This window comes from Bufo bufo, chromosome 2 (assembly GCF_905171765.1).
Source record: "Bufo bufo chromosome 2, aBufBuf1.1, whole genome shotgun sequence".
Taxonomy (NCBI): Eukaryota; Metazoa; Chordata; class Amphibia; order Anura; family Bufonidae; genus Bufo; species Bufo bufo.
The window spans coordinates 508,025,513-508,048,292 of NC_053390.1; the positions used below are offsets into that span (position 1 = coordinate 508,025,513).

The following is a 22,780-nucleotide window of genomic DNA, read 5'->3' on the forward strand; positions in this document are numbered from 1 at the left end:
GTTCTGAACGGATGCAAGCGTTTGCATTATAGGAACGGATCCGTCTGTGCAGACACCAGACGGATCCGCTCCGAACGCAAGTGTGAAAGTAGCCTTAGATGCCTTAAAATGTCTTTTGGTGATGGATGTTCTTTGTAAGATTTATCAGCAGTGCAACAAATTTTAAGAAATAAAAACTTTTATTCTTGTAGATTTTTGTTAATCTAGTAAAAAAAAGACAAGAGTGCAATACTTATAAATATTCTATGTAAAAATCTGTCAATATACAGAATCTCAAATTATATTACAAAATCTGTTTGTCAAAATATCACATTACATAAAAAGACATTTTTATGAGATTATATTACAATATGGATATACAGAAATCTAGGAGGCAATTTTCTAACTGTACTTGCATAGTATTGAGGTAATCAGAGGCTCTAGTTCTAAAACACTTATTGCACGGCTCTTAGAAATACCGTACATAGTGCTAGATCTCCACAATGAAACAGATGTTTCAGTGAAATCCAATACTTCATATGCAGATACAACAAAAACGAACATAGATCTGCTATGTTCTGCTGATACTAACATGAAATGCTGCACTGAAGTTGCAAGGTGTCATATTACAAGAAAATATATGACACCTTAGGCCCCTTTCACACCGGTGAGAATTCCGCTCGGGGGCAATGCGTGAGGTGAACGCATTGCACCCGCACTGAATCTGGACCCATTCACTTCAATGGGGCTGTGCACATGAGCGGTGATTTTCATGCATCATTTGTGGGTTGCGTGAAAATCGCAGCATGTTCTAGATTCTGCGTTTTTCACGCAATGCAGGCCCCATAGAAATGAATGGGTATGCGTGAAAATCGAAAGCAAGTGCGGATGGTTGCTAGGAGATGATAGGGATGAAAGCAACTCCGGACCCCATTAAAGTGTATTCCCTGTATTATTTTCCCTTATAACATGGTTATAAAAGAAAATAATAGCATTCTTAATACAGAATGCTTAGTAAATTGTAGATTGAGGTTTAAAAAAATAAAATAAATTTACTTACCTGTTCCAATTTATCGCGCAGCCGGCATCCTCTTCTTGCTTCTGTTTTCAGGACCTTCAAAAAGACCTTTGGTGACGTAATCGCGCTCACCGCATGGTGAGCGCGGTGACGTCATCAAAGGTCTTTTTCCAGCCAGGTCCTGCAAGAAGAAGAAAAAAGAAGACGAGCCCGGCTGCGCAATCAAGTGTATAAGGCAAGTTACATTTTTATTTTTAACCCCACAATGGACCTTTTACTAAGCATTCTGAATTAAAGAATGCTATTATTTTCAATTATAACCATGTTATAATGGAAAATCATAAAATATACAGAACACCGATCCCAAACCCGAACTTCAGTGAAGAAGTCCGGGTTCGGGTCTGGGTACCACAGTCAGTTTTTTATCACGCACGTGCAAAACGCATTGCACCCGCGCGATAAAACTGAACATCGGAACGCAATCAAAACTGACTGCAATTGCGTACCTACTCGCACGATTTTCCCGCGATGCACCCGCATCCTATCTGGCCCTCACACACGACGCCAGTGTGAAAGAGGCCTTAGAGTTTCCCTTGTAGGTATTCATTTGCAAATCATTCAGGCTTCCTAATGAACACTTTCTGCAAATGCAGAATTTCCAAAGAATCAACCAAGTGTTGGCAAAACCTAGCAATTTGGTGAGGTAACCATGAGGGATCTGGTCTTCTCACTTGTTGGTGGTGCACAGCGTCACCAGTACTTCTTATGCAACATAAAATGGCAGCAGGTAGTTATAGCTGGAGCTGGTTTTATAGCATTACACGCTTAGGCTACTTTCACACTAGCGTTAATATTTTCCGGTATTGAGATCAGTCATAGGGGTCAATGGGGACAATACGCAAATGAACAGGCAAGACGGATCAGTCATGACCCACAATGCAAATCACTGGGGACGTGATGGATCCGTCCCTCATTGAATTTCAATGGAGTTCTTGACGGATCCGTCTTGGTTATGTTAAAGATAATACAACCGGATCCGTTCATAAAGGATGCAGATGGTTGTATTTTCAGTAACGGAAGAGTTTTTACTTAACCCTGCCGGATCCAGCAAAAACGCTAATGTGAAAGTAGCCTTACCTTCAGGTACATTTCTTACAGTATGGCCGCACATGCAGGTTTCTGAAGCACTAGTACCTGTCGTTTTATGATGCAGTACCTGTCGTTTTATGATGCCCTCCTGATTTTGACTTCAAACACTGCATCCAAAAACCTGCACATGTGGCCGTACCCTAAAGTACAGGTGTATATTTACTTAAAGGTGACTGAGGATTTATAGATGAATTACAAAGCTGATCTATAGCAAAAGATCAATATTTGTATCCAACACCATTTAAACATGTGAAGCAATTGTGAGTCCTCAGGATATATATATATATATATATATCTATCAAATAATGGATATGGTTTGTCCATTTATCGTGGCGTCGGCGAAATATTCAGATTAAATTGTACTGAAGGTATAACATTGGAACTGCAGTTAGGATATTCTATTAAAGCGCTATCTAACTTCAAAACTGAAGAAATGGCAAGAATTGTGCTTAATACTTTTATGAAGAGAGTTCATTTGTGATAAGGGCAAACAACAACACTGCCCACATTGTCGCCGGATTTCTTATATTGCATAGGTAGATATGGGCCCTTTGGTTCTTAGCACCTGATCCTGTATACTATCGAATGATCTTTTATTCTGCTGGGCAAGATTCCATTTGCGCAGAGGACAAACATACACACATAATTCTACGACATTCTCATTGTGAGAAAACATACACATATTTACAGATATTCAGAATCTACTCACATCCCTTGCCTTTGAGACATTCACTACTGCACAGACACAAGCTATGAAATACCTGAGTGTGTGAAATACTAAATGGGTTCTCATTCATGTTGAAGGAAAACAGTAAACCTGTAAAAAGTGTCTTTGTGCAACTTCGCTGTCCAGCTGAAGATCAACCTGTTCACAATAGATTACAGCAGGTCTTCCTCATCTCACTTCTGCTACGACTTCCTGAAGATCACTGCTAATCTTGCCATAGCAGGCCACACAAAGTGCAGTTTTTTTCTGAATGTCACTCTGGAAGGAGTGGTTGTCTTCTTTCTTCCTTCACTCTTTAATCCTGTGTTCTTCAATTGAACCATGATTTTGAGACTTCATTGCAGCACGCATCATGGTCTAATTCACAAGTCACTTCCAAGTAGATTGAGAAATAAATAGGACTAGCAATCTTGTCAATGTTGTCACCTCAAGTATCTTGAGATCTGCAGAAGAAACCAACATTATAACATTGTGCCACCATACCAAATCTATAAAGGATGATATGCAATTAAAGGGAGCCTTACACCTCCAAAATCAGTTTTAAGTAAGCATACCGCCATTTTGGGTAGGTGCCCCAAAACACAACTATACCTTTTTTGTGAAAAACCGGTCCCTTAACTCTGAGAAATGCTTCATTCTATTTTTATGCACATGAAGTTTTAAGTGCACCAGGAGCATGGCTACTTTATTCAGTGCACTAGGCTTCCCCTGCATCATTACTATTGTCTCTTATATCTAAGGGACTGTCAATCAAACAAGAATTAGTGTGATGGTGAACCACACTGAGCAGTGTCCACAGTGCACCGAAAATCTTTTTTGGTTGGAAATAAAAAGCAGCATTTCTCTGGTTAAGGCAACTTTCACACTAGCGTTTTTGCTGGATCCGGCAGGGCTCAGCAAACATGCTTCCGTTACTGATAATACAACTATCCGCATCGGTTATGAACAGATCCGGTTGTATTATTATGTTTCTATAGCCATGACGGAGCAGTCTTGAATACCATTGAAAGTCAATGGGGGACGGATCCATTTTCTATTGTGTTAGATTGTGACAGAGAAAACGGATCTGTCCCCATTGACTTGCATTGTGGGTAATGACTGACGCTTCGTGATCTCGGCAATACAAAGAAATCGCGAATGCATTATGTTCTAAAAATCATAGAATCGCCAGAGCTCTCTCCTGCACACAAGAGTTAAAACTTTCCGTTACAGCTCGCAGAACAGAGGTTAATTAGCAAACCCTGGCCAAAGGTCACCTCCAATCCATAGACTTCGTATTTTTCCCATATTTTATTCATATTTCCTGGGTTAGGAAAATACAAAATGAACAATCTCTTCAGAAAATGTTTTGGTTCTTCTAACACACCTTCCAAGAAATCCGCAAGTCAATTGGAAATTCCCGCTCTGAGATATAACGGTTCTCAGGCACCCTGTATTATCTTCCAGTCATATTTGGAATCAGATGATGAGTAAAATTGTCCTGATTATAAATATTAACTTTATTTCTTAATTTGACCTACAGGTACGGAGAAACTGGCAAAGCCAAGATTCTGCCAGATTTTCTCCCTCTCAGGGCAAGAAATGCCCCTCTTCTAATTACACAAGGTTGGACTTGTACATGTCATAGCCACTCCCAGCTACAGAGTGGGTAAAACACAGTGACCCACTCAGGTCTGGGGTTCCTCCATCTACCATCTGAAGTCGATTAACATCACGACCGCCCGCTGGACATGGGCACACCGTCATCATGGATTATTCCTTGCAAAGACTATGTTTTACTGGACACTACCACGGTAATTCTGAACTTACAGACATTTTACTCCTTTCCATCCAACCAATCTGTTCGACTGGCAGGTATATTTATCTGTCAGTTTTAATGTATATTTTGTGTATAGTTTTTAAAATAAAACTAACGATTTAATCGTTCCAGTTTTGCCCTTGTTACCCGATTATCTGGTCTACGCTAGGGACTCTGTCCTTAAAGGAGACATACTACCGCATTGTCTTATTTTTATACATTGTTAGTTGGTTAGCTAGGTTGCAAATAACCGTTTCTTCCCTTTAGGATTAGCTAGCCGTTGGCTCTTTGCCCCGATTCAATGCAAAGAGTGAGGGCAGCAAATTAATTTGATTTCCAGTGCAAAATTGTTTTTTTTTTTTTACTGATTGTACATACAATCGTGATTGTATCATGTATGGGCACACCAAACAATCTTAAACGTCTACTGTGCTCACAGTGGATTCGCCTTCAGAAGTCTTTAGTGGACGAGACCTGTATGGCAACTGTGGCATAGTACAACGGGATTGGCGGGTGGTTGTCACAATGACGGATCCGTTTTGCTTTGCATCCCATGACTGAAAGAAAAATGCAGCATGCTGCGGTTTGCTTTCCAGTATGAGAACGCAACCAAACAGAACGGAATGCATTTTGGAGCACTCCGTTCTGTTCAGTTACGTTTTGTCCCCTTTGACGGATCTCAATAACGGAAAATATTAACGCTAGTGTGGAAGTAGCCTAAGGAGACTTTTTTGACACAGTACATTTGTGGTTATGTATTGGAGCACCTACCCGACATAGCAGTATGCTTACTTTGAATTTTGGAGGTGACAGACTCCCTTTAAAAAGAATCTTAATTAAAAAGGGAAACAGAAAAAAATTATTTTTTACCAGATATTTTGAATAAGGCTACTTTCACACTTGCGGCAGGACGGATCCAACAGGCTGTTCACCATGTCGGATCCGTCCTGCCGCAAGTGTGAAAGTAGCCTAAGGTTAGACAGTCAGATTCTATGCACACAATGCACAACATTAAGGTGTATAGGACAGCCTTGGATTTATTTGTGAATAAGCAGGTTAAGAAAGACAACTTAGGGCCCTTTTACATGATCAGATATTCTGCCGCGTAATCAGTGTCAATCAACGATAACGGCATGTCTATTGGCGCAAATTAACTGCATTCAAAAATTACAATTATTGACAGTATAGAGGCTACCTGTAATAGGATTCTTCATCCATACAGTTCATTTGTTGGAAGCACATCAACCTTTTACATAGGGCAAAGTGCTGCCGAGAAATGATCAGTTTTTCCATGCCATTAAAAAGATGCAATCACCTGAAAATAGGCGTTTTCTCGATTGTCAGGCGATTATCAGCCAGTTTACACGTGGCAAGAATCGGGCAAACCGCTAGCCCATGTAAAAGGCTCCTTAGACTCAAACTAATTTTATGTTGTATGTTATCACTTATTCTGGCTACAGGCAATGATTCATTTACATCCCCAAAATGAACAGTCTTTATGTAGTAATGATTTCACAACCAACAAAGTTAACATAAATTAGTAATTTTCTGGCAGCAAGTTTAAAACACAGTTTTATTAATGACCATTAAATGAATGATTTTATTGCAACAGGAGGCTCCCATTGTGCAGAACTTTCTTTTACTACTCCCATAGCTGCAAGAATTATTACAACAGGTGAATGAAAAGTTTTTTCAAAACAGGTAATCAGTATGTAAATGAGGAATACAGGTAACCAGTGTGCATCTCAGTGGTTAGAAGGTGAAGAGAGCTTGCTGCTCCCAAGGAGGGTACGTATAGATTTCTCTGATATTGTTATTGATATTTGTGAATTTATTGTACTTGCTACTGAACTCTCTTATTATTCTTTAACTCTTTCACTTTCTCCCCTCTCTGCCGCCGATATTCCACTGGGCACCCGAGAATTTTAGTCTCCACTTATAACAACCTTCTCCTCTTCTGCTTTCTTTACCGAATTTTGGGGTGTCCGTGACACGGAACCGAACATTTTCGTAAAAGTCCGGGTTCGGTGTTCGGCGCTTTCTTGGTGCTTTTTGAAAGGCTGCAAAGCAGCCAATCAACAAGCGTCATACTACTTGCCCCAAGAGGCCATCACAGCCATGCCTACTATTGGCATGGCTGTGATTGACCAGTGCAGCATGTGACCCAGCCTCTATATAAGCTTGGGTCACGTAGAGCTGCACGTCACTCTGCAGTTACAAGTGTAGGGAGAGGTTGCAGCTGCGACGTTAGGGCGAGATTAGGCAGTGATTAACTCCTCCAAAACACTTAAGACAGTGATCGATCTACAGCTGTGGATCATTGAACTGCTGCTATTCAATTGTTCACTGTTTTTAGGCTGCCCAGAGCGTTTTTCAGTCACTTTTTTCTGGGGTGATCGGCGGCCATTTTGTGGCTTGTGGTGCGCCAGCACAAGCTGCCACCAAGTCCATTTAACCATCAATAGTGTGGTTATTTTTTGCTATATCCTACATCAGGGGCAAGCTGTCACCAAGTCCATTTAACCATCAATAGTGTGGTTATTTTTTGGCTATATCCTACATCAAGGGCAAGCTGCCACCAAGTCCATTTAACCATCAATAGTGTGGTTATTTTTTGGCTATATCCTACATCAGGGGCAAGCTGCCACCAAGTCCATTTAACCATCAATAGTGTGGTTATTTTTTGGCTATATCCTACATCAGGGGCAAGCTGCCACCAAGTCCATTTAACCATCAATAGTGTGGTTATTTAAATCTATCCCTAAAAGGGTATATTAGATTCAAGGTGCTGATAGGGTCATTCTCAATAACTTCACACACACGCTACTGTGCATATCCAAGTCTAATTCTGTCCGTAAACGTATACCTGTCACCCAGCGCCTAAATAGGCCTCAAATTTATATTCAGCTAAATCTGTCATTACTGCTGTGCCTGTATTAGTGTAATACGGTACCTAAATAGATAGCCAGATAGTGTTAGGTGTCTGTAAAAAAAGGCCTGAATTTGAATTCAATACATTGGGCCAAATAATATTTTTCTTATTGTGGTGAACGGTAACAATGAGGAAAACATCTAGTAAGGGACGCGGACATGGTCGTGGTGGTGTTAGTGGACCCTCTGGTGCTGGGAGAGGACGTGGCCGTTCTGCCACAGCCACACGTCCTAGTGTACCAACTACCTCAGGTCCCAGTAGCCGCCAGAATTTACAGGGATATTTGGTGGGGCCCAATGCCGTTCTAAGGATGGTAAGGCCTGAGCAGGTACAGGCATTAGTCAATTGGGTGGCCGACAGTGGATCCAGCACGTTCACATTATCTCCCACCCAGGCTTCTGCAGAAAGCGCACAGATGGCGCATGAAAACCAAGCCCATCAGTCAGTCACATCACCCCCATGCATATCAGGGAAACTGTCTGAGCCTCAAGTTATGCAGCAGTCTCTTATGCTGTTTGAAGACTCTGCTGGCAGGGTTTCCCAAGGGCATCCACCTAGCCCTTCCCCAGCGGTGGAAGACATAGAATGCACTAACGCACAACCACTTATGTTTCCTGATGATGAGGACATGGGAATACCACCTCAGCACGTCTCTGATGATGACGAAACACAGGTTCCAACTGCTGCGTCTTTCTGCAGTGTGCAGACTGAACAGGAGGTCAGGGATGAAGACGATGCAGGGGACGATGAGGTCCTAGACCCCACACGGAATGAAGGTCGTGCCACTGACTTTCACAGTTCAAAGGAAGAGGCAGTGGTGAGACCGAGCCAACAGCGTAGCAAAAGACAAAGAGGGAGCAGTGGGCAAAAGCAGAACACCCGCCGCCAAGAGACTCCGCCTGCTACTGACCGCCGCCATTTGGGACCGAGCACCCCAAAGGCAGCTTCAAGGAGTTCCCTGGCATGGCACTTCTGCAAACAATGTGCTGACGACAAGACCCGAGTGGTTTGCACGCTGTGCCATCAGAGCCTGAAGCGAGGCATTAACGTTCTGAACCTTAGCACAACCTGCATGACCAGGCACCTGCATGCAAAGCATGAACTGCAGTGGAGTAAACACCTTAAAAACAAGGAAGTCACTCAGGCTCCCCCTGCTACCTCTTCTGCTGCTGCTGCCTCGGCCTCTTCTGCTGCTGCCGCCTCGGCCTCTTCCTCCAACACCACCACCTGCGTCACCAAGCATCTCAACCATGTCACACGGCAGCGTTCAGCTCTCCATCTCACAAACATTTGAGAGAAAGCGTAAATTCCCACCTAGCCACCCTCGATCCCTGGCTCTGAATGCCAGCATTTCTAAACTACTGGCCTATGAAATGCTGTCATTCAGGCTGGTGGACACAGACAGCTTCAAACAGCTCATGTCGCTTGCTGTCCCACAGTATGTTGTTCCCAGCCGGCACTACTTCTCCAAGAGAGCCGTGCCTTCCCTGCACAACCAAGTATCCGATAAAATCAAGTGTGCACTGCGCAACGCCATCTGTGGCAAGGTCCACCTAACCACAGATACGTGGACCAGTAAGCACGGCCAGGGACGCTATATCTCGCTAACTGCACACTGGGTAAATGTAGTGGCGGCTGGGCCCCAGGCGGAGAGCTGTTTGGCGCACACGTCCTTCCGCCGCCAAGGATCGCAGGGCAACATTCTTTGCCTCCTGTTGCCTCGTACTCCGCTTCCTCCTCCTCTTCTTAGACCTGCTCATCCAGTCAGCCACACACCTTCACCACCAACTTCAGCACAGCCCGGGGTAAACGTCAGCAGGCCGTTCTGAAACTCATATGTTTGAGGGACAGGCCCCACACCGCACAGGAGTTGTGGCGGGGTATAGAACAACAGACCGACGAGTGGTTGCTGCCGGTGAGCCTCAAGCCCGGCCTGGTGGTGTGCGATAATGGGCGAAATCTCGTTGCAGCTCTGGGACTAGCCGGTTTGACGCACATCCCTTGCCTGGCGCATGTGCTGAATTTGGTGGTGCACAAGTTCATTCGCAACTACCCCGACATGTCAGAGCTGCTGCATAAAGTGCGGGCCGTCTGTTCGCGCTTCCAGCGTTCACATCCTGCCGCTGCTCGCCTGTCTGCGCTACAGCGTAACTTCGGCCTTCCCGCTCACCGCCTCATATGCGACGTGCCCACCAGGTGGAACTCCACCTTGCACATGCTGGACAGACTGTGCGAGCAGCAGCAGGCCATAGTGGAGTTTCAGCTGCAGCACGCACGGGTCAGTCGCACTGCGGAACAGCACCACTTCACCACCAATGACTGGGCCTCAATGCGAGACCTGTGTGCCCTGTTGCGCTGTTTCGAGTACTCCACCAACATGGCCAGTGGCGATGACGCCATTATCAGCGTTACAATACCACTTCTATGTCTCCTTGAGAAAAAAACTTAGGGCGATGATGAAAGAGGAGGTGGCCCAGGAGGAGGAGGAGGAAGAGGGGTCATTTTTAGCACTTTCAGGCCAGTCTCTTCGAAATGACTCAGAGGGAGGTTTTTTGCAACAGCAGAGGCCAGGTACAAATGTGGTCAGACAGGGCCCACTACTGGAGGACGAGGAGGTGGAGGAGGATGAGGATGAAGCATGTTCACAGCGGGGTGGCACCCAACGCAGCTCGGGCCCATCACTGGTGCGTGGCTGGGGGGAAACGCAGGACGATGACGATACGCCTCACACAGAGGACAGCTTGTCCTTACCTCTGGGCAGCCTGGCACACATGAGCGACTACATGCTGCAGTGCCTGCGCAACGATAGCAGAGTTGCCCACATTTTAACGTGTGCGGACTACTGGGTTGCCACCCTGCTGGATCCCCGGTACAAAGACAATGTGCCCACCTTACTTCCTGCACTGGAGCGTGATCGGAAGATGCGCGAGTACAAGCGCACGTTGGTAGACGCGCTACTGAGAGCATTCCCAAATGTCACAGGGGAACAAGTGGAAGCCCAAGGCGAAGGCAGAGGAGGAGCAAGAGGTCGCCAATGCAGCTGTGTCATGGCCAGCTCCTCTGAGGGCAGGGTTAGCATGGCAGAGATGTGGAAAAGTTTTGTCACCACGCCACAGCTAACTGCACCACCACCTGATACGGAACGTGTTAGCAGGAGGCAACATTTCACTAACATGGTGGAACAGTACGTGTGCACACCACTCCACGTACTGACTGATGGTTCGGCCCCATTCAACTTCTGGGTCTCCAAATTGTCCATGTGGCCAGAGCTAGCCTTTTATGCCTTGGAGGTGCTGGCCTGCCCGGCGGCCAGCGTTTTGTCTGAACGTGTATTCAGCACGGCAGGGGGCGTCATTACAGACAAACGCAGCCGCCTGTCTACAGCCAATGTGGACAAGCTGACGTTCATAAAAATGAACCAGCCATGGATCCCACAGGACCTGTCCATCCCTTGTGCAGATTAGACATTAACTACCTCCCCTTAACCATATATTATTGTACTCCAGGGCACTTCCTCATTCAATCCTATTTTTATTTTCATTTTATCATTATATTGCGGGGCAACCCAAAGTTGAATGAACCTCTCCTCTGTCTGGGTGCCGGGGCGTAAAAATATCTGACAGTGGCCTGTTCCAGTGGTGGGTGACATGAAGCCTGATTCTCTGCTATGACATGAAGACTGATTCTCTGCTGACATGAAGCCAGATTCTCTGCTTTGGGACCTCTCTCCTCTGCCTGGGTCTAAATATCTGACAATGGACTGTTCCAGTGGTGGGTGACGTGAAGCCTGATTCTCTGCTATGGGACCTCTCTCCTCTGCCTGGGTGCCTGGGCCTAAATATCTGACAATGGACTGTTACAGTGGTGGGTGATGTGAAGCATGATTCTCTGCTATGACATGAAGACTGATTCTCTGCTGACATGAAGCCAGATTCTCTGCTTTGGGACCTCTCTCCTCTGCCTGGGTCTAAATATCTGACAATGGACTGTTCCAGTGGTGGGTGACGTGAAGCCTGATTCTCTGCTATGGGACCTCTCTCCTCTGCCTGGGTGCCTGGGCCTAAATATCTGACAATGGACTGTTACAGTGGTGGGTGATGTGAAGCATGATTCTCTGCTATGACATGAAGACTGATTCTCTGCTGACATGAAGCCAGACTCTCTGCTATGGGACCTCTCTCCTCTGTCTGGGTGCCGGGGCCTAAATTATATGACAATGGACTGTTCTAATGTTGGGTGACGTGAATTATGATTCTCTGCTATGACATGAAGACTGATTCTCTGCTGAGTCGCTGACATGAAGCCAGATTCTATGTTATGGGACCTCTCTCCTCTGCCTGGGCCTAAATATCTGACAATGGACTGTTCCAGTGGTGGGTGACGTGAAGCCTGATTCTCTGCTATGACATGAAGCATGATTCTCTGCTATGACATGAAGCCGGATTCTCTGCTATGGGACCTCTCTCCAATTGATATTGGTTAATTTTTATTTATTTTATTTTTATTTTAATTCATTTCCCTATCCACATTTGTTTGCAGGGGATTTTTAGTGCCGAAAAGTTCGGGTCCCCATTGACTTCAATGGGGTTCGGATCCCGAACATTTCCGGGAAGTTCGGCCGAACTTCTCGAACCCAAACATCCAGGTGTTCGCTCAACTCTACTAGTCACCTACGGTGTACTCACAGCACTACCTGTGTATATATATGTGTATATATATATATATATATATATATATATATATATATATATATATATATATTTGTATATTTTCATCCATCTTCCTTACATAGCTTTTCATCACAGTTCATTAACTCATATTACCATTCCTTTGTCAGTATAGCTACTATACTGTGGAGATATAATATATTATATACATTTGTATTTAGGTGTGTGTGTGTGTATGTAATATATATATATATACACAGTACAGACCAAAAGTTTGGACACACCTTCTCATTCAAAGAGTTTTCTTTATTTTCAGGACTATGAAAATTGTAGATTCACACTGAAGGCATCAAAACTATGAATTAACACATGTGGAATTATATACATAACAAACAAGTGTGAAACAACTGAAAATATGTCATATTCTAGGTTCTTCAAAGTAGCCACCTTTTGCTTTGATTACTGCTTTGCACACTCTTGGCATTCTCTTGATGAGCTTCAAGAGGTAGTCCCCTGAAATGGTTTTCACTTCACAGGTGTGCCCTGTCAGGTTTAATAAGTGGGATTTCTTGCCTTATAAATGGGGTTGGGACCATCAGTTGCGTTGAGGAGAAGTCAGGTGGATACACAGCTGATAGTCCTACTGAATAGACTGTTAGAATTGGTATTATGGCAAGAAAAAAGCAGCTAAGTAAAGAAAAACGAGTGGCCATCATTACTTTAAGAAATGAAGGTCAGTCAGTCAGCCGAAAAATTGGGAAAACGTTGAAAGGAAGGGCTATTTGACCATGAAGGAGAGTGATGGGGTGCTGCGCCAGATGACCTGGCCTCCACAGTCACCGGACCTGAACCCAATAGAGATGGTTTGGGGTGAGCTGGACCGCAGAGTGAAGGCAAAAGGGCCAACAAGTGCTAAGCATTTCTGGGAACTCCTTCAAGACTGTTGGAAGACCATTTAAGGTGACTACCTCTTGAAGCTCATCAAGAGAATGCCAAGAGTGTGCAAAGCAGTAATCAAAGCAAAAGGTGGCTACTTTGAAGAACCTAGAATATGACATATTTTCAGTTGTTTCACACTTGTTTGTTATGTATATAATTCCAGATGTGTTAATTCATAGTTTTGATGCCTTCATAGTCATGAAAATAAAGAAAACTCTTTGAATGAGAAGGTGTGTCCAAACTTTTGGTCTGTACTGTATATATATATATATATATATATATATATATATATATATATATATATATATATATATATATATATTGTTATAACTACACAATTTCATTTATCTCCCATTTTTTTTCTCTCCTTAACCCATACACACATCTTTAGCAAAATGAATCCCTCAGAGGAACAACCTAACCCCCCGACCAGTCAACCCATGTCTGTTAGCTATGAGATATTAACTACGGATTCCATTCAACAAATGGTGGATCAATCCGTATCTAGGTCAGTATCTGTTGCTATACAATCAGCCATGGTGTCTCTTCAGGACTCCATTACTAAAGTCCTTTTCTTTAGTTGTAAATTTAAGGAAGTTGTAAATTTGGAAGTTGGAAGTTGTAAATTTAAGGAAGATTCCATTCAACAAATGGTGGATCAATCCGTATCTAGGTCAGTATCTGTTGCTATACAATCAGCCATGGTGTCTCTTCAGGACTCCATTACTAAAGTCCTTTTCTTTAGTTGTAAATTTAAGGAACACCTCAGCTTTACCCTTCTAACTCTTCAGATAACTTCCTCTCAGCGGAAGATTCTGTTGCGGACCTAGCCAAATGTTTCAATATCCATGCTATGGACAGCCAGTAAGAGGGCTAAGAACATCTCTTACAAAGAAACAAGCATCCACATCTCCATCCAGTGAGTCTGAATCTGATTCGGAAGACGTATTGCCATTTTACTCTAGTGATAACTCCTCAGATAATCCTGAGGATTCGGTCTCGGCTAACCAACTCTCGGACTCCCTGGTCCTAGACAGTCAGGGTATCCCCTTTTTCAGCCCTGACCAAATAAAACATCCCAGATCTGGGGAGTGGGTCCCCCACCCTCAATTCTCAAATCTCTTTGGGTCAACAAATCCCTAGACAAATCATCCAGAAACAAATTGAAAGCGGAGTGTCCGGGGCCTACCCTGCATCAGAAAGTATCCCAAATGCCGGAACTAGATCCTATTATCACTAAATACTTAAATTAAAAAAATCCCAAAAGAGGCCTTGCTAGGTAAAATTGTGTCAGGATAAACTTCTAAACCTACTAGGGCCTCTCACAAAAATATTGAACTTGTCCGAACAGGCCAACCCGTAGACACATCAGTACTCTGTGGCTGGGCCCAAAGGGCCATGTGTTTCTTCGGTGATATTAACTCTGCCCTCAGCACGGAAAGAAGACGTAATGTCTTAATGAAACTGGACCCACAGCTCACTCACCTGGCCAACTCAGAGCCTGATCCCTCTGCTGAAGTTTGTCAGAGTGTTTACCTCTCTTGACAAAGCTAAAACATCTTTGATCAAAGTAGGTCAGCCTAAATTTTTTGGTAGGGCTGGGAAAGGCAGGGGGCGCTCACACTTCAGACAGTTTCAGCAGGCCCCCTACCACACAGACAGACCTACCACCTCTACATCATCTGCCATACCTACACAATTCTTCCCTACCAGAGGACGTCCATGGAGAGCTCGAGGCCATCGAGGCTTCCCTAGATCGAGACCATCGTCAGGTAAGTCTTTCTACCCTAAACTATCTCCACATACCTTTAGGAGAAGACAAACATTTATTCCAGACTTGGGCTTCGCTAACCTCAGACTCATGGGTCCTAAATACCATCTTAGGTTATTAGATAGATTTCCTGTCCCCTCCTTCACAAAACCACACCCCTCAACCAATACTCTTCTCTACTCTACTCTAGATCAGAACCTCAGAGTCAGAGTTAAATGATCTCTTGTACAAAAGGAGCCATCATCCAAGTTCCCCCCCTATCTCCGGGTTTTATCAGCAACCTCTTTCTAGTTAAAAAGAAAAGAACCCTCAACGATTACCATCACTTCAAGATGGAGGGAATTCATCTTCTCAGGGACCCATTATTCCCTCAAGATTGGCTCATAAAGATAGACCTCAAGGACACCTATCTTACTATACCTATACACTCTTGCCATCAACCTTACCTACAATTCTTCTGGAACAACCAAAAATGGCGATTTACTTGCCTTCCATTTGGCCTATCATCCGCCCCTTGGTGTTTCACCAAACTAATGAAACCAGTAGTCTCATCCTTAATATCCCGGGGTGTACATCTAATCATCTATTTGGACGACATCCTAATTATGGCACAATCCATTCCACTAATCAGACTTCATTTACAATGGACTGTATTCCTTCTGACCAATCTTGGGTTTCTAATCAACTCCAATAAATCCATTCTTTCCCCATCCAAGGAAATAGAATTCCTAGGTTTCAATATCAATATTGTTTCAGCTCTCCTAAGTCTTCCTACTAGGAAACTCTCCTTGATTTGGAAGGAAATCCGATCGGTGTTAAACATCTGGTATCCCTACGCACTATTGCGCGGATCGTGGGGCTGTTATCGGCTTCCATACAAGCCATCTTCCATGCCCCATTACACTACAGAGCCCTCCAACGCCTCAAGGCACAATATCTACGGGAGGGCCTACAATATTCAAACAAAATCCTCCTCTCTCCAGAAGCCAAGGAAGAACTTCTTTGGTGGCTCCAACACATCCAGGTATGGAATGGAAAAATTATATTCAATTCCTTATCAGATCTGGTCCTAGACTGGAATTCCCGATACCTATCGGATTCCAGCGACTGGCAATTAGATCCTCTCATCTTCCAACAAATCAACAGCTTATGGGGCCCCCTCCATATGGATCTATTCGCATCACGATTGAACAGCCAATTACCTATTTTCTTCAGCTGGCATCCAGATCCAGATGCTCTGGATGCTCTTCGCCAACTCTGGCCACAGAAACGCCTTTACGCTTTCCCCCAATTCGCCTTAATCCCCAGAGTTCTACTTCAGACGATTTCCCAGAGATCAACATTAGTGCTCATCACTCCTTGGTGGCCGCCTCAAGCATGGTTCCCCACACTACTCAGTCTGGCCATAGATATCCCAAAATCTTCTCCGAGATCCTTCAGGACATCTTCACCCTCTGATCTTGTCGGGACTCCTATTATTAGTAGCCTGGTTGATCTGAGGCAATCAGGATTCGATCACGGCCTTTCGCAATCTACTCTTGACATCCTCTCTGACGCATGGGCCCCAGGTACCAGAAAGGCTTATAGATCAGCCTGGAAAATTTGGCTTCATTGGTGCTCTCAACGAGATTTGGATCCAGTTCATGCATCTATTACCGATATCTTAAACTTCTTATCTGCATCCTTTGAATTTGGGAAGGCCTATAGGACCATAAACCTTTACCGTTCTGCGATATCAGCGGAACATGCCCCCGTTAACTCCATCCCTGTTGGTAAACACACAATGATCTGCAGACTTATGAAGGGCATACGTTTTAGGAAACCTCCTGAACCTAGATACCGCTCCACTTGGGATGTTACCCTCCTTCTAAACCTCTTCTCATCTTGGGAGGACAACGAACATCTACCGCTAAAACTACTTTCCCTTAAACTCACAGCTCTCTTATGTCTAATCTCCATTAAGAGAGTGTCAGACGTCAGAGCTTTGGACATCACTCACAGATCCTTTACCCCTAACGGAGTAACCTTCCGTATTGTTAGACGAACCAAAACCAACCTACACACGGTCTTCTATCCAGCTTTCCCTTTTCATGATAAACTATGTGTTGTCTGTTATATAAAAGGCATATGAACTTATGACCCACGCACCCCTCAATCTTCCCAACTTCTTATCTCCTTCCGTAAACCACATCTTCCAGTATCTTCCTCTACACTATCCAGGTGGGTTAAACTTACCATGCAAATGGCCGAGATTAATACAGCAATCTTTGGTGCCCATTCAGTCCGGGGGGCAGTATCCACTAAAGTCTTCCAAAAAGGAGGCTCCCTCTCTGATATTCTGAAGGCCGCAGACTGGTCTTCAGAGTCCACTTTTAAAACGTTTTATTTCAAACATGACTCTCATGTCCATTTTGTAAATCATTATTATCATGTGTTTTTTACGTACTATTTAGCTTTAAACTTGCACAATGGGAGCCTCCTGTTGCAATAAAATTTAAGATTTTCCTAGCTATTGTAATGGAAAATATAAATTTTATTAAAGACAGGAGGCGAACATTGTCCCTCCCTATTAACCCAACCCTGACTGTATATATTCTGTCTCCACAGCATACTAGAACATTTTGGATACTTCATCATTTCATCCATCCTCAGAAGTTCCTGTTATTCCAGTCTTCTATCATCCAGACCTACGTTTATTCCTTTGCGGTCATATTCCGATTACTTCAAGCCGGATCCACTTTTTTCTGGTCGTCATCTAGAAAGAGGGGGGGGGGGGGTCCATGCTCTCTTCACCTTATATCCACTGAGATGCACACTGATTGGTTACCTGTATTCCTCATTTATATTACGGATTACCTGTTTTAAAAAAACTTTTCATTCACCTGTTGTAATAGTCCTTGCTGCTATAGGAGTAGTAAAAGAAAGTTCTGCACAATAGGAGCCTCCTGTCTTCAATAAAATCTATATTTTCTGTTACAATAGCTAGGAAAATCTTCAATTGCCATGTCAGCGTAATATGAGCAGGTTTTTTCCATGAGCACAATGATAAGATAAGCAACATTTGTTTTTCCTCCAGTCTAGTGACTTTATGCTTACAGTCTATTAACAGCAAGGTCACTTCCTGAATAGCACAAATCATGAAATTAAAATAATCTCATTGTCTGAGAACTGTCCAATTCATCAGATTTATAATCAGGACTCTCTATCAATAGGTATAAATGAGAAAATGCATAGAGCCGACAGCTCACACTTTTTAAATCCCCCATAAACATGTACAGTACAGACCAAAAGTTTGGCCACACCTTCTCATTCAAAAGAGTTTTCTTTATTTTCATGACTATGAAGGCATCAAAACTATGAATTAACACATGTGGAATTATATACATAACAAACAAGTGTGAAACAACTGAAAATATGTCATATTCTAGGTTCTTCAAAGTAGCCACCTTTTGCTTTGATTACTGCTTTTCACACTCTTGGCATTCTCTTGATGAGCTTCAAGAGGTAGTCCCCTGAAATGGTCTTCCAACAGTCTTGAAGGAGTTCCCAGAGATGCTTAGCACTTGTTGGCCCTTTTGCCTTCACTCTGCGGTCCAGCTCACCCCAAACCATCTCGATTGGGTTCAGGTCCGGTGACTGTGGAGGCCAGGTCATCTGGCGCAGCACCCCATCACTCTCCTTCATGGTCAAATAGCCCTTACTTTCAAAGTTTTCCCAATTTTTCGGCTGACTGACTGACTGACCTTCATTTCTTAAAGTAATGATGGCCACTCGTTTTTCTTTACTTAGCTGCTTTTTTCTTGCCATAATACAAATTCTAACAGTCTATTCAGTAGGACTATCAGCTGTGTATCCACCTGACGTCTCCTCAACTCAACTGATGGTCCCAACCCCATTTATAAGGCAAGAAATCCCACTTATTAAACCTGACAGGGCACACCTGTGAAGTGAAAACCATTTCAGGGGACTACCTCTTGAAGCTCATCAAGAGAATGCCAAGAGTGTGCAAAGCAGTAATCAAAGCAAAAGGTGGCTACTTTGAAGAACCTAGAATATGACATATTTTCAGTTGTTTCACACTTGTTTGTTATGTATATAATTCCACATGTGTTAATTCATAGTTTTGATGCCTTTAGTGTGAATCTACAATTTTCATAGTCATGAAAATAAAGAAAACTCTTTGAATGAGGTGTGTCCAAACTTTTGGTCTGTACTGTACATGTACATGTACATTTGGCTCAGGCAAGCATGCATGCTTAGTTTAATAGGGAGACGGAGATAAAGCATTATGCTGGTAGAGAGCGACCAAAATTAAACTATTGTGCATCGGAAACTTTCCATTTTGTCTTCATGACTTAAGGTGGATTTACACATGCAGAGGAGCAGCCAGTTATCGGGAATGAAGCGTCCTTACCAACAGTCGGCTGTTCGTTAAGTGGAGGTGAAATGCTGCATTTACATGCAGCAATCACCTCCACGGTATGAGGATGAGTGATGGCTATAGCGATCGATCATCCTTATACAGCTGCATTGTTTCTGGGCAGCAAATCACTGTATAGCACGATCTGCTGCCCACCAGAAATGATAATTTATGTGCCTGCACTAATGATCATTTCACCCAATGAACCAGTGTTTTGCTCATTCATTGGCTGTAACTTTACACAGGCAGACTGTCGAGACTGAGTGTTTGCAGGAACGTTCGTTCCTGACAATCTGCTCCTTTTTCTGCCTGACTAAATCTACCTTAAGTGATAATAGAGCCTGCAGGATACCATATCTACTATGGAATGTTAATCCAGGGATTGTCTCGTTTATATTTGGCATCAGGGAGAAATATTCATCCCTAATACAGGCAATTGGTATCCACCTCATTGGTGTTTTTACTTTCCTCTGGACCAACACTGTAGGATTATAGATTAGACTTAATGGACTTGTGTCTTTTTTTTAACCTTGTCAACCTTACATTGTGTAACTATATAAAAATCTCTGTGAGGCAATCCAGATAAGTACACGGATGAATAGGAATGTGTGACTTGGCTTATTTTTGTCTGTTCTGTTAATGTGAATCACTAAAAATAGCCATCCTATACTGACTAACTCTGCGGACATTAAGTTCTTTAAAAGTCAACAGAGAAAAGAAAGAAAATAAAGATACAATATTGCTAAATGTCTTTCCATCTTCAACAAGCAAGACTGTAATTGTGTTAAATTCTACAATTGCAAACAAAACACCATGTCATGGCGATGCTTCGTGTCTGCCACTATCCCACTGTCTATGGTGGGCACAGACACAGTAGTGCTCACCTAGCTTCTGTCTGAGGTTGGCTGTCAGACTCCTGTGTCACATGCTGTAAGGCTCCATTCACAAGTCCGCAAATGGGTCGGCATCCGTTCCGCAATTGTGCGGACCCATTCATTCTCTATGTGCTGTCCGCAATCGCATTTCCGTGCCGCAGCCCCGAAATTCCGGGCCGCGGCACCGCAAAAAATAGAACATGTCCTATTCTTGTCCGCAATTGTGGACAAGAATAGGCAGTTCTATAGGGGGTGCCGGCCGGGTGTATTGCGGATCCGCAATAGACTACGGACGTGTGAATGGACCCAAAGCTGCAGCCTGGCTTCTAGGTCTCTTTCTGTGTGTGTGCATTAGTGTATATTCATTGAACCGTTCCCTGTAGCTCTGCAATGGTTAATTCCCTTTCTCTCTGTGTTTAGCTGTTTGACTAATGAGCTTATCAGCCCTCCTATATATGCTGGGCTGTTTGTTCCACCCTTTGCCTGAGCAAGAGATTCCTTAAGATTTCATTTGGTTTCACTTGCTTGCTAGGCCCTAAAAAAAGAGCTATACCAACTTCTACGTGCCCTAACCACTATCTGTTTCCTGACTATGTGTATTGCCTCATCCCTGCTGATTGAACACTGTTGTCGCTGACCTCAATTGGTCACCAGCCAACCACACCGGCACCATTCCAAGAGTTAGCAGCTTGATGGCTTCCCTGTAGAAAAGGCCGGATCCGTGTATAGGGGTTAAAGAGTGATAACCAAGGGACTAACACTCTCAGGACTAACCCAAAGTTGAACCGGTTGGTTGGCACAGTGGATTCACTCTCACAGCCCGTGACTCATCACAGATATGCACTTAATGGACATACTAACCCCGGAGCTTGATCTTCTTTTGGCCAAGCACCCAAGATGTTCAGTTGGTTCTCCAACTCCATAATACGCAACCCAATATATCCTGATGAGAAGAGCAGAAGTAAAACCCTGACAAAAAAATAGAGGTCATTATTTTACACTGCAAATACAAGGGAATCATCATATCAAGACCAAAGCAGACCCATACATATGAAAATGCAATCTTCATAATGACTTACAGCAGCATATAAATAACAAGGAGAGTATTCACAGCCCTTTGATCTGCCCATTGTGTGTGACCATTGTCTGAAGTCAACTTCTCTTGGCAAACATCCCCTATTTAAGTAAAAAGAGAGACATTTAGTGATATGAATAGCATACAAATTAAATAAATAAATGAGAAGCTTCATGTGCAGAATTGTATACACAGTGTAATATAGTGGTAGATGCTGCAGATTTTGTGTTCACCTATGGAAGTTGTGGTGAAGGCAGAGTTTTAGATTAGACACTTCCAATGGCCCTGCCTGGTTAGTGGTTTGCCTGAGCCATTTCAGATCCGGACCAGGTCCATTCTCGGTTAACAACGTAGGCTGTGTTTCTAATTGAGGAAGGACCTGATCCAGGTCTAAATGACTTCTGATAACACCACTGAAAAGGATCCAGTGGGTGCCTAAAAGGGATTATTAATGATTGTGTATTGATATGTGGGTGATTTATCCCCATGACTTCACCGCCCACTGGAAATGTTTTTGCGTCAAACCGGTCCCTGGCACAAAAAAGGTTGGGGACCACTGTCCTAGATGATTTGGACACAAGTAAACATAGCTAATACCAATGTGCTGACTTTCTGGTATGAAGAAGTATCCTGACATATTGACCAGACACATTCTCAAAACTATAGATTTCTCTTTTGAAAAATGACACCTACCATTCAGAAAAACATCTTGGGCTTGTCCATCCAGTTCATTGTTAGATCTTAGCTGGCTTTGCAGAGAAAACATATCATCTGTATGGGAACAGTAATTGTGTGAGCGCCTTTTTATCAGTCTGCTACATACATGGCTATTTAAAATTTACCAGTGAGACACCACTTCCTCTACCTACACTGCCCAAGCTGTGAATCAGTGTGAAGGAGTATTTCTGTACAACAGTGTATACTGTGGAAAATGAACAATATTTTCCATATTAAATAAGGTATTGACTTAACGTTCTGTACACAGTCACATTTGTAGAAGGTCAGTGGCCGCTCCAATCACCCATCTGCCACTTTAGTAGTGTAATTGTGAGTTTTATACTCTGTATAAAATACTGCAGCTCTATACAATACTCAATCAGCTGTAGTGAAATAAGCTAATAACAGTGTACTGAGATGTGAACACATCATACATATTAATCAGCCACTGAACAAACACAATCACTCTCACCAATTAAGATGTATCTTTGTGCTATGAGTTAATAGTTTCCACAACAGGTATACGTGCACAAAGTATAGACACACTAAAGCTATGATGGCTAACCTTTGGCACTCCAGCTGTGGTAAAACTACAACTCCCAAAATGCACACTCCTCAGCACATGCTGGGAATTGGAGTTTCAGCACAGCTGGAGTGCTGGAGGTTAGCCATCACTGCACTAAAGTTTTTCTGCACAAACCACTGTATTTCCT

At 43.4% G+C, this 22,780-nt stretch overlaps 1 protein-coding gene across 4 annotated transcripts in view; it reads right to left on the reverse strand.

The window, feature by feature from the left end:
- Positions 1 to 2,085: 2,085 nt before the first annotated feature.
- LOC120989632 (GRAM domain-containing protein 2B-like) overlaps positions 2,086 to 22,780 on the reverse strand; it is a 75,030-nt gene continuing 54,335 nt past the window's right edge. For all 4 annotated transcript variants that reach the window (XM_040417859.1, XM_040417857.1, XM_040417860.1 and 1 more), the window contains exons 10-13: positions 22,044 to 22,121; positions 21,355 to 21,451; positions 21,137 to 21,244; positions 2,086 to 3,316 (exon numbers count right to left, since the gene is read on the reverse strand). In XM_040417859.1, the coding sequence (XP_040273793.1) occupies positions 3,301 to 3,316; positions 21,137 to 21,244; positions 21,355 to 21,451; positions 22,044 to 22,121 (299 nt within the window). In that variant the 3' untranslated portion in view covers positions 2,086 to 3,300. The remainder of the gene's footprint in view (positions 3,317 to 21,136; positions 21,245 to 21,354; positions 21,452 to 22,043; positions 22,122 to 22,780) is intronic.